The sequence below is a fragment of the Sinocyclocheilus anshuiensis genome, unplaced genomic scaffold (genome assembly GCF_001515605.1).
Source record: "Sinocyclocheilus anshuiensis isolate Anshui unplaced genomic scaffold, SAMN03320099.WGS_v1.1 scaffold769, whole genome shotgun sequence".
NCBI classification, from domain to species: domain Eukaryota; kingdom Metazoa; phylum Chordata; class Actinopteri; order Cypriniformes; family Cyprinidae; genus Sinocyclocheilus; species Sinocyclocheilus anshuiensis.
Genome location: NW_015539878.1, coordinates 408,578 through 420,763, shown reverse-complemented (window position 1 = coordinate 420,763; position 12,186 = coordinate 408,578). Strand labels below are relative to the sequence as shown.

General features: G+C 37.4%; 1 protein-coding gene and 1 pseudogene across 1 annotated transcript; both read left to right on the top strand.

The window, feature by feature from the left end:
• Positions 1 to 7,576: 7,576 nt before the first annotated feature.
• On the top strand, positions 7,577 to 8,599 carry LOC107685383 (trace amine-associated receptor 13c). Its single transcript, XM_016481947.1, has one exon. It carries the CDS (start codon positions 7,577 to 7,579, stop codon positions 8,597 to 8,599), a length of 1,023 nt encoding a protein of 340 aa, XP_016337433.1.
• A 245-nt stretch (positions 8,600 to 8,844) lies between these two features.
• On the top strand, positions 8,845 to 11,593 carry LOC107685375 (trace amine-associated receptor 13c-like; annotated as a pseudogene).
• Positions 11,594 to 12,186: the final 593 nt, after the last annotated feature.

Sequence of the window (12,186 nt, the reverse complement as noted above, 5' to 3'; positions counted from 1 at the left end):
GCCTACATCCTTCATAGATGGACGCTGCAGTGATTTAGGTTTAAAACGCATAAATACTCAGTACATACCAAATGATCTGTTTAACAGACAAAGCAATAGTGACCACGTAATAAAAACAGTAACTCACCCTTGTGAAAATCTGAGCATATTACACCAGTCCTCAGGTCCTTACACTGGCTTCCAGTTATATTTAGGATTGATTTTAAAGTACTTTTACTCGTTTATAAATCACTCAATGGCCTAGGACCTAAATACATAGCAGATATGTTCACTGAATATAAAGCTAACAGACCACTCAGATCATTAGGATCGAGTCCGTTAGAAATACCAAGGGTTCACACAAAACAAGGGGAGTCTGCTTTAGTTATTATGCTGCCCGCAGTTGGAATCATCTTCCAGAAGAGACCAGATGTGCTAAAACAGTCACATTTAAATGCAGACTCAAAACTCATCTGTTTAGCTGTGCATTTATTGAATGAGCACTGTGCGATGTCCGAACTGATTGCACTATATTTTATGTATAATCGTTTTCTATTCTTAACCGTTTTAAATTCATTTTAAACCTCTTAAATAAATTTTTTAATCATTTTCAAAGTTTTTAAATTCCTTGTTTTTTGTTGTGATTATTTTTTTCTTTTCTTTTATGTAAAGCACTTTGAATTACCATTGTGTATGAAATGTGCTATATAAATAAACTTGCCTTGCCATATGATCACTCCAGCTCACCAGATGGAAGACACTCAGGAATTCCTCCACATATCACTCCAAAGGCCTTCCATCCTGCTGGATGTTTAGAAGAACGTCCTCAGCCCAGTCCATCCTTTTCGTTGGTCCTGTCTTCTCGAAGGAGTACAAAGGAGGCAGATAGTCAAACGAACAAAGTCTTTAATTAATCTTCATGGGAACGTATGAAAAAACAACCTCTTTACACGACGGAGACCAGACAAAGAAACTGAGGAAAGGCAGGGCTATAAATACTAAACCAAATTATGGACTAATAAGATGATTAACGAACACAGGTGAAAACTAATGAACTAATCAAGCAACACAGGAAAACTAGGTCAAGGTAATCAGAACAGAAACACAGAACATAAACGTGACAATAACTTACCGAAATGTACCGTGTCTCATGCACAATCAGTATTTTATCTGCGGAATGACAACAGTAAAGTTTGTAAACAATGTCACGTAACATTACCTTTACCTCAAGAAAGTCATTCAATGTCCCTCAACTTGATAGTTTGCTAGAAAAATTTACTCTAGAGAGTGTTTTGATAATAATATGCTCTATATTACATATTCATTACTTTTTAAACTGTTCTTAAATATTTAATATATCTAATTCTTTAAATAAATGTGTCATGAAAACAAGCTCTTAAGAAAGCCACCATTTAAATTTCGTTTAAAAAACAAATCTGTCACAGTACTGTGTTGATGAACACGCACAAAGACAAAGAAGGAGGTTAACAATCTTTAATAAATCCACAGGTAGTATATTCACACCAGAGGTTGCATTAGACTTTAACATTGTCCGTCATTTTGACGGACAGGGTCGTAAAAATTCCGTCATAATCTATTATAACCCGTCATTTTAATTTTTATATTTTAATTATAATAACACATTTAATTGCTTGTAATTTTGTTCACATTGTCATTCTTAATAATGAACCTACAGGATTTAAACCTCTTAAATAAATTTTTTAATCATTTTCAAAGTTTTTAAATTCCTTGTTTATTGTTGTGATTATTTTTTTCTTTTCTTTTATGTAAAGCACTTTGAATTACCATTGTGTATGAAATGTGCTATATAAATAAACTTGCCTTGCCATATGATCACTCCAGCTCACCAGATGGAAGACACTCAGGAACTCCTCCACATATCGCTCCAAAGGCCTTCCATCCTGCTGGATGTTTAGAAGAACGTCCTCAGCCCAGTCCATCCTTTTCGTTGGTCCTGTCTTCTCGAAGGAGTACAAAGGAGGCAGATAGTCAAACGAACAAAGTCTTTAATTAATCTTCATGGGAACGTATGAAAAAACAACCTCTTTACACGACGGAGACCAGACAAAGAAACTGAGGAAAGGCAGGGCTATAAATACTAAACCAAATTATGGACTAATAAGATGATTAACGAACACAGGTGAAAACTAATGAACTAATCAAGCAACACAGGAAAACTAGGTCAAGGTAATCAGAACAGAAACACAGAACATAAACGTGACAATAACTTACCGAAATGTACCGTGTCTCATGCACAATCAGTATTTTATCTGCGGAATGACAACAGTAAAGTTTGTAAACAATGTCACGTAACATTACCTTTACCTCAAGAAAGTCATTCAATGTCCCTCAACTTGATAGTTTGCTAGAAAAATTTACTCTAGAGAGTGTTTTGATAATAATATGCTCTATATTACATATTCATTACTTTTTAAACTGTTCTTAAATATTTAATATATCTAATTCTTTAAATAAATGTGTCATGAAAACAAGCTCTTAAGAAAGCCACCATTTAAATTTCGTTTAAAAAACAAATCTGTCACAGTACTGTGTTGATGAACACGCACAAAGACAAAGAAGGAGGTTAACAATCTTTAATAAATCCACAGGTAGTATATTCACACCAGAGGTTGCATTAGACTTTAACATTGTCCGTCATTTTGACGGACAGGGTCGTAAAAATTCCGTCATAATCTATTATAACCCGTCATTTTAATTTTTATATTTTAATTATAATAACACATTTAATTGCTTGTAATTTTGTTCACATTGTCATTCTTAATAATGAACCTACAGGACGAGCATATAGGCTTATGCATTTATTTATTTATGAAGAGAACAGATGAACAGAGACTGCATCACTTTATGTTTAACACCACATAAATACTATAAATACTAAACCAAATTATGGACTAATAAGACGATTAACGAACACAGGTGAAAACTAATGAACTAATCAAGCAACACAGGAAAACTAGGTCAAGGCAGGCAGAACAGAAACACAGAACATAAACAGAACACACTGACAGCGGAGACCACTAAAAACAACAAAATATGCTAGGGCTGGGTAAAACAAAATTGATTTCTCGATTTGAATAGATTCTCATTTTTATGAACCAATATCGATACTTAAATCCCAATCGATTCTGTTTTCAGTTGATGAATGAACCATACATATGTTGCTCCTCCCATCCACTAAATCGCAATAGGCTAAGCTTTGTACGTTGATACTTTTGATATGAAACAAAGTCTCAGATTTCAAATTCTGAGAAATTTCAAAGATCTGAGGGATGAAGTGATGATAAGGGGGGAAAGGGAGGCTGGATGGGCACATAATTGTCACAGGGAGCTCAGGAGGAGCAGGAGAGCTGGACGGAACCAGCGGACACATAGGAGGAGTAATGGTGGTGTGTGTGGCCCACACACACCAAATGGCCACACCTATTACCGGGAGTGCCACGGACTGGGGAACGACCTCCAAAGTTGTTTCAGGTCTGACAGACAGATCAGGGCAGACAGATAATTTCAAGCAGACAGACTGTTCAACATATACAGACAGTTCGTTCAAGGCCTCCATGGCCATATCAGGACAGGAAGAGAGTCCTGTTGATGAAGGAAGACAGGGCATCTCAATATCAAAGTCAATTAAGTCCTCAGAGTCCTGGCTCAACTCACCCTCAGCGGTGTTGCAGTTGGCGGGGCTTTCCTCCGCACCCCCATTCTCCACTGTTTCATCCATCGTAGCGTGCGTCGTTGCTGGCTCTCGCACCTGGTCAGACGGTCAGTTAGGCTCTGGCTCCGGGGCAATCCACAGTACTGTTTCTCTTTCTGGCAATAGCTCGTCGGTCGCGGCGGGCTTTGGCTCTCCGTCTGCGGTGGGCTCTGGCTGATGCTCCGCTCAGCGGGATGATGGTAGGCTGGGCTCTGGGTCCGGAGTTGGGCTGGCGAGTTCCTCATCAGCATAGAATGCAGTCAGCGGCGAATTGTTACTCACCAGCAACCACTCTACAAAGGTGGCGAGGCTCTCTCAAGGACTGTCCCCGGACAACTGCGCTCGTGTGGCGGTGTTTAAGCCAACACGGTAGAACATGGTGATGCAGCTGTCTGGGTAGTGTGTTAAGTTGGCAAGGTCCACAAAGTCTCTCATGTGGTCCTTGAGAGAGCGATACCCCTGTTCCAACAGGATGACAAGGATGGCAGGATCGTCCATAAATAAAAGAAAAACTTTAAAAAATTAAAAAACAAACACGGAGGAAACACGCCGCTATTACTTTTGGTAAGTCCGGTCTTCTGTCACGGTACTGTGTTGATGTACATGCACGAAGACGAAGAAGAAGGTTAACAATCTTTAATAAATCCACAGGTAGTATATCTACACACAAAAGGAAGGCTTGAAACACATGTAGACTTTGACGAGACCGGACAAAAACAAACTGAACAGATTATAAGTAGATAGACCAATGAGGGATTAATGAGTAAATTAACTAGACACAGGTGAACTGACTAACATAATCAAGGGGAAACAGAAACTAGGTCAAGGAACACGAGGAGAGAAAACACAACAACAAAGTCCATAAATGTGATCTAAGGCTCTGTGTATTAAATACCACTCCATTTGAAGGCACGTGATGGAGATTTACTACTAATCACAGAACCGGCTTTACTGACGAGATGCGCATGACAATCGCATGTGATTTATCGTGCAGCCCTAAAAAAATTAATAATTTTGACGGCATTGATGAACCTGTGGTGGTTTCTGCGGTGGGGAAGAAACGTAAGCTATTAATAAGATTAGCATTGACCAAGTTCAGAGGCTGTCATATGTGGATCAACTTACTTTGTTGTGTATTTTCAACAGTTTCAATATGAAAAATAACTTTTATATTGATTCAATGGATTTATTGCATTTTGGGGAAAAATAATCAGTTTTTATAAATCTTTGAAAATCAAAATCTGGATTTGAATTTTTAATGTTATTATAACCTAAAGTGTCACGTGTTTGTTTCTGTTTAGTTCCTGTCTGCCCTTATTTAGTTCAGCTCCTGTTCTCATTTAGTTAATCATCGTTTATTCAGATCACCTGTGTTGCATTATTCATCTCGTTTGCTCCTTAGTTTGCCTGTCCTTATAAGGCCTCAGTTTCTGTCTATTCTTTGTGCTGGATTAATGTTATTTTCAACGGTCTTTCTTTCCAAACCGCGACAAACGCCAGTCTCCCTTCTCTGCAGAATGCGATACATCTGCTCAACCAATCACAGCGCACCATTCCATGCATCGTAAACAGTAACTGACAAGCTACGCAATATCGTGTTCATAATCACAGATGAATCGCCTTCGATTATGAACGCGACATTGAGTAGCTTGTCAGTGAAGTACGGCTCTGTAGTAAATGCTGCTCCATCTGAAAGCAGGTGATGGAGATTTACTAATAATCACAGAACCAGCTTTACTGACGAGATGCGCATGACAATCGCATGCGATTTATCGTGCAGCCCTAAAAAAAACGAATAATTTTGACAGCATTGATAAACCTCTGGTGGTTTCTGCGGTGGGGAAGAAACGTAAGCTATTAATAAGATTAGCATTGACCAAGTTCAGAGGCTGTCATATGTGGATCAACTTACTTTGTTGTGTATTTTCAACAGTTTCAATATGAAAAATAACTTTTATATTGATTCAATGGATTTATTGCATTTTGGGGAAAAATAATCAGTTTTTATAAATCTTTGAAAATCAAAATCTGGATTTGAATTTTTAATGTTATTATAACCTAAAGTGTCACGTGTTTGTTTCTGTTTAGTTCCTGTCTGCCCTTATTTAGTTCAGCTCCTGTTCTCATTTAGTTAATCATCGTTTATTCAGATCACCTGTGTTGCATTATTCATCTCGTTTGCTCCTTAGTTTGCCTGTCCTTATAAGGCCTCAGTTTCTGTCTATTCTTTGTGCTGGATTAATGTTATTTTCAACGGTCCAAGTGTCTTGATGTTTATTAAAGACTCTTTTACTTCTACTCCTTCTTCGTGCGCCTTTTCTACAACCATGACCGCGTGACATAAAGATGCTATGTGAAAATTTGAAACAGAAAACAGTGGTTTTCATCTTGCCACTTTCTTGGTAGTAGCTTGTCAGTGAAGTACGGCTCTGTAGTAAATGCTGCTCCATCTGAAAGCAGGTGATGGAGATTTACTAATAATCACAGAACCAGCTTTACTGACGAGATGCGCATGACAATCGCATGCGATTTATCGTGCAGCCCTAAAAAAAACGAATAATTTTGACAGCATTGATAAACCTCTGGTGGTTTCTGCGGTGGGGAAGAAACGTAAGCTATTAATAAGATTAGCATTGACCAAGTTCAGAGGCTGTCATATGTGGATCAACTTACTTTGTTGTGTATTTTCAACAGTTTCAATATGAAAAATAACTTTTATATTGATTCAATGGATTTATTGCATTTTGGGGAAAAATAATCAGTTTTTATAAATCTTTGAAAATCAAAATCTGGATTTGAATTTTTAATGTTATTATAACCTAAAGTGTCACGTGTTTGTTTCTGTTTAGTTCCTGTCTGCCCTTATTTAGTTCAGCTCCTGTTCTCATTTAGTTAATCATCGTTTATTCAGATCACCTGTGTTGCATTATTCATCTCGTTTGCTCCTTAGTTTGCCTGTCCTTATAAGGCCTCAGTTTCTGTCTATTCTTTGTGCTGGATTAATGTTATTTTCAACGGTCCAAGTGTCTTGATGTTTATTAAAGACTCTTTTACTTCTACTCCTTCTTCGTGCGCCTTTTCTACAACCATGACCGCGTGACATAAAGATGCTATGTGAAAATTTGAAACAGAAAATAGTGGTTTTCATCTTGCCACTTTCTTGGTAAAGAAAACACATTTTTACTCAAATTAATCAAAATGGATTTATAGTGTTTTGGACCCAAACTATTAATCAAAATGGATTTATAGCATTTTGGACCCTAATTCTTCAAATGTTTCTAAACAAATCAGTTGTTCAATTTATCCTTTAATATTATAGTAACAAGTTTACTGTATAGTTTATTAGTTAGAGATTTTTTGAGAAACACTGTGCTGCACCTGATGTATATCCAAGTGGATCAAAACTGAATCGAATCGAGATCAGAATTGAATCAAATCACAACCTTGTAATCAAATTGTCACTTTGTGTCAGTAGTCAGCCCTATAGGACTAATTCTTATTCATCTCAATGACAGCAATTCAGATCATGGGTGTTCACTTCCAGAGATTTTTTATTAAATTATAAATTTTTCATCTTTGTCATGAGATAAATGGTGTTGCTTTCATTTATATGGTCTTTTACACAATTTTATTTAAACAGTACTATTATAAGATAAATAATTAATGAGTAATGGACAAACCAGAATATTTAAATGATGTAACTTATGACTGCATATTTTCTTAATTTTTAATGAGCGCTTGATTGTCATTTGCTGCCCTTTGATGATGTGGGAGGGTCAGAAAAGAGGATGGAGGATATTTAAAGGCCTGTCTAGACTAAATAAAACAGCATTTTATAGGTTCTAGTTTTCTGAAACTGAGAGGATGGATTTATCACAAGAATACGATCTCACTCAGTTTTGTTTTCCTGCAGTGAACAACTCTTGTCTTAGAGGGACACATCATGTTTCCACTCAGACTGTGGTGTATCTCCTATTGGTGTCTGCGATGACTGTGACCATTCTAGGAAATTCGGTGGTCATCATCTCCATTGCGCACTTCAAACAGCTCCAGACTCCCACTAACATCCTGGTGATGTCTCTGGCTCTAGCAGATCTGCTGCTTGGACTGGTGGTCATGCCTTTCAGTATGATCCGTTCTGTGGATGGCTGCTGGTATTATGGAGATGCCTTCTGTTTGCTGCACTCAAGTTTTGACCTGTTTCTCACATCAGTGTCTATTTTTCATCTCATTTTTATTGCTATTGATCGACATCAGGCTGTTTGTTATCCGCTTCAGTATCCTACAAGAATAACCATACCTGTCGCATGGGTCATGGTCATGATAAGTTGGAGCATAGCTGCATTATATTCTTATGGCTTAGTGTATTCAAAAGCTAATGTAGAAGGACTGGAAGAATACAGTGATTCAATGTACTGTATGGGAAGTTGTACTTTGCTTTTCAATGCATTGTGGTCAGTTTTAGACACATTACTAACTTTTTTCTTGCCTTGTTCTGTCATGATTGGACTGTATGCAAGAATATTTGTAGTTGCAAAAAAGCACATTAGAACAATCGGTGAGGCAAACCAGTATGAAAATGAGAATATGTTTAAAACCTCTCGACGGTCTGAACGCAAAGCAGCAAAAACTCTCGGTGTGGTCGTGGGTGCTTTTATTATTTGCTGGTTGCCATTTTTTATTAACTCTTTGATGGATCCTTATATCAACTTTTCCACTCCTTTTGTTCTCTTTGACACATTTGGCTGGTTAGGCTACATTAACTCAACCATAAACCCCATAATATATGGCCTTTTCTACCCATGGTTTAGAAAATCTCTTTCTCTCATTGTAACAATGAGAATATTTGAACCAAACTCATCTGATATAAGTGTCTTCACTGTTTGATTCCATTTCATATGTGCAGCACATTGATACTTTGTAACCTTTGCAAATCACATAAATAAAAAAAGTGTAAAATCAGATGCTTAATCTGTGCAAAATTAAATGGTGATCTAAAATCAGATCTCTGGCACACTTCTGATGTTAAATACACATTGCATGCGAATGATGGAAAAACTTGAAATCTGATTTGATGATTCAAACATTTTTAAAATGTATATTTTATTCAGTTTTTAGTGTACAAAAGCGGTATGCTGAAGCTTAGGGTATATTTCATATAGGTTTTTATACATTATTTCTTTCCAGCCAAAGAAGGTCTTTAAAAGCCGTCCAGGAGAAAGTCATCCCTTTGTGTTTTTGTTCCTCTCAGTGGTATTTGCTTTGAAATACATGATCTTTTTGCTGCCATCTTTGCTCATGTGTTCGGTTCCACAGATTTTTTAAATTAGATTATAAGGCTGAAGATGTAAATTGTAGTTTACACATACACTGTTACCTTGATAAAGTGGAAAAAATGTAATGTGTATATTGTTTTCTGTTGTTATTGTTGTTTTAAAGGGGAGGTTTATGAATTGGGCCCAAGACATCTTTAATGTTCAGGGCAAAAATAAGACTGAAGGTTAATTTTTCAACCAAATTTTTTTTGGACAAACCAGTACACTCTCAGAAAAAAAGTACAAGCTGTCACTGGGCAGTACCCTAAACTACAAAAGCCCAAAGGTACATATTTATATCTGATTTATCCGTAGATGGTACATTAGTGCCTTTAAAGCACATGTGTCAAACTCCAGTCCTGGAGGCAATGGCGGAGCCAGTGGCCAGGGAGGGGCCAGCAACCAGTCTGGGGTGGCACAGAAATCTTCATTATTTCAATATAAAAATGTGATTGACTATAAAGTATTGGACTGTTTTAGTGCCTAAGACACAACTGAATACAATTCATTTCTACTAAATTGTAATTGAGATATTTGTGAATTAGATCAAGTAATGCTGAGTGAATATAACAATGTGTGTATTATTCCCCACCTCCAGGTATTTTAATAAAGGGGCTCACTATAGCTTTATTGCTCAGTCAGCTTGGTTCTGGTTCTCAAAACCCGGGCGTGTTAGAACGAGCCGTTTTAGGTAGGTGTGGTTGACTCTTAACTTTTATAAAGAATATCTACTTTACAGATTTTCTTTATGCACCAAGAGCTTGTAACACTCCAAAGAGAAAGGAAAAATTGAAATCGCATCATTTGAACCCTTTAATTTCTGCGCTTGTTTGACTTGCGCCTGGTGCTGAGGCGAAGTTGAAGTACGCGTCTGAAAAGTCTCCTGTTTGATGTGGTCATAAAGAGATACAGTGGTTCCGTGCCTTAAAGGCACAATATATCATTTTTGCCGCTAGAGGGCGCGTATTCAAAATAAACAAATAGACAAAGGCATAGTTTGATGACGCCGTGAATCATGGGAGTTGTCGTCTTCGTCCCCACAGCCGATGCAATCCGACGGGACTCGAGCAGAAATAATGTTCATGGATGAGCTAATGATTTATTAACGTAGTAGAATGAAGCAGGGTGAGGCTGAAAGCCGTCGAAGCGAAACGCGGCCGCTGAACGAGCGTGACACACGGCTCAAATGCAGCGGAGCTTTTATTATGCCACAGTCAACCGCTTCCAATCCTTCCCGTCGTGTGTATGTGTTGGGAAAAAGCAGCGCTGTTTTATCATACTAGATACATTTGAAAGTTCTGTTATTATGCTACTCTGCGCGGCCGTCACCGGTCTATAAAAACGCATAACATATTAAAGCGTCTTTGGTGTTTCCATGTTTTCTTACATTTTGTGCCTTTAATAAATGCATTTCTTGTCAAGAAAAAAAGGGACAAAAACTGCAGTTTGGGTTAGGGTTAGGGTTAGGGTTAGGGTTAGGGTTAGGTTAGGGTTAGGTACAAACAAGCAAGGTAACATCCGCCCCTGCCTGGAGGGCCATTGTCCTGCAGAGTGTAGCTCTAACCAGCTCCAAAACACCTGGAAGTTTCTAGTAATCGCGAGAACCTTGGCTGTATACAAAATCGCATAATCTCTTGAGTAGGTACTTTTTTGAATATGTAAATACTTCACAACTGCAAAAAAGAATACGTTCTATATAGTATGAATGTGTGTAGTATGAATGTGACACTTCTTTTGTCACATACTGTTTTTCACTTGTATAGTTGGGAAGTATGCGGTTTTGGATACGGCCCTTGATTAGCTGGTTCAGGTGTGTTTGATTAGGGTTGGCAAAACTCTGCAGGACAGTGGCCCTCCAGGAACTGAATTTGACACCCTCGTCTTAAAGGTACATACTAATACATAAAAAAATGTACCATTAGTTCCATTTAAAAGGTATTTGAAAGTTCTGTTCGCTTCTGTATCCTACAAGAATAACCATACCTGTCGCATGGGTCATGGTGATGATAAGTTGGAGCATGGCTGCATTGTATTCTTATGGCTTAGTGTACTCAAAAGCAAATGTGGAAGGACTGGAGGAATATATTGAATCAATATACTGTATGGGAAGTTGTACTTTGCTTTTCAATGCATTGTGGTCAGTTTAGACACATTACTTAACCTTTTTCTTGCCTTGTTCTGTCATGATTGGACTGTATGCAAGAATATTTGTAGTTGCAAAAAAGCACATTAGAACAATCGGTGAGGCAAACCAGCAAGAAAATGTGAGCACGTTTAAAAGCTCTCGACGGTCTGAACGCAAAGCAGCAAAAACTCTTGGTGTGGTCGTGGGTGCTTTTATTATTTGCTGGCTGCCATTTTTTATTAACTCTATGGATCCCTACATCAACTTTTCCACTCCTTTTGTTCTCTTTGAAGCATTTGTCTGGTTAGGCTACATTAACTCAACCATAAACCCCATCATATATGACCTGTTCTACCCATGGTTTAGGAAAACCTTTCTGTCATTATAACACTGAAAATATTTGAACCAAACTCTTCTGACATCAGTGTGTTCACTGTTTGAATTTAGTTCTTTTTCATGTGATTTTGATCTGATGCAACATTTTTTGTTTTTTCACTTAGCACATGCTTTCTTACTGAAATGATGCTCTGACCACAGTTCATTGAAAAGCTGAGCACAAATGATGAACCATGTATTTTTCATGTATTTTTGTTTCATATATTTGTTTTTTCCTATATATTAACTTCCCATAAATCTATAAACTGGCAAAGATGTGTCAGTCAGTCCAACTAGTGGCCTATATCACAAGTCAGGGTTACAAATCAAGTTTTTGACAACACCAAACAAAAGCAGTTGATCTTAGTGGGTTAGATCTATGTATTATGCACAAGGGAATTAAACAGGTCTACAGTGTTTGCTAAAGGAAAGGGGACAGAATACATATTTACAGAAGCAAATTTAGAAATACTTTTTTTTTTGAGAATGAAATCAAACCATTGCAAAAATTCTGTTGTGATCATGTTCTTTGTTTTTTTTCCCTCAGCGAACATAATTTAATTTAAATCATTGTATTCTGTGATTAAAATGGGGAAAAAGTAAACAAAATGTTTTCCCTGAGTTCCTTTTGTGCATTTAGGAAAGAATTTTCAAAATTG

Excerpts from the sequence above, each read along its gene's own strand:
- LOC107685383 (XM_016481947.1), top strand. The coding sequence starts at position 7,577 with ATGGATTTATCACAAGAATACGATCTCACTCAGTTTTGTTTTCCTGCA.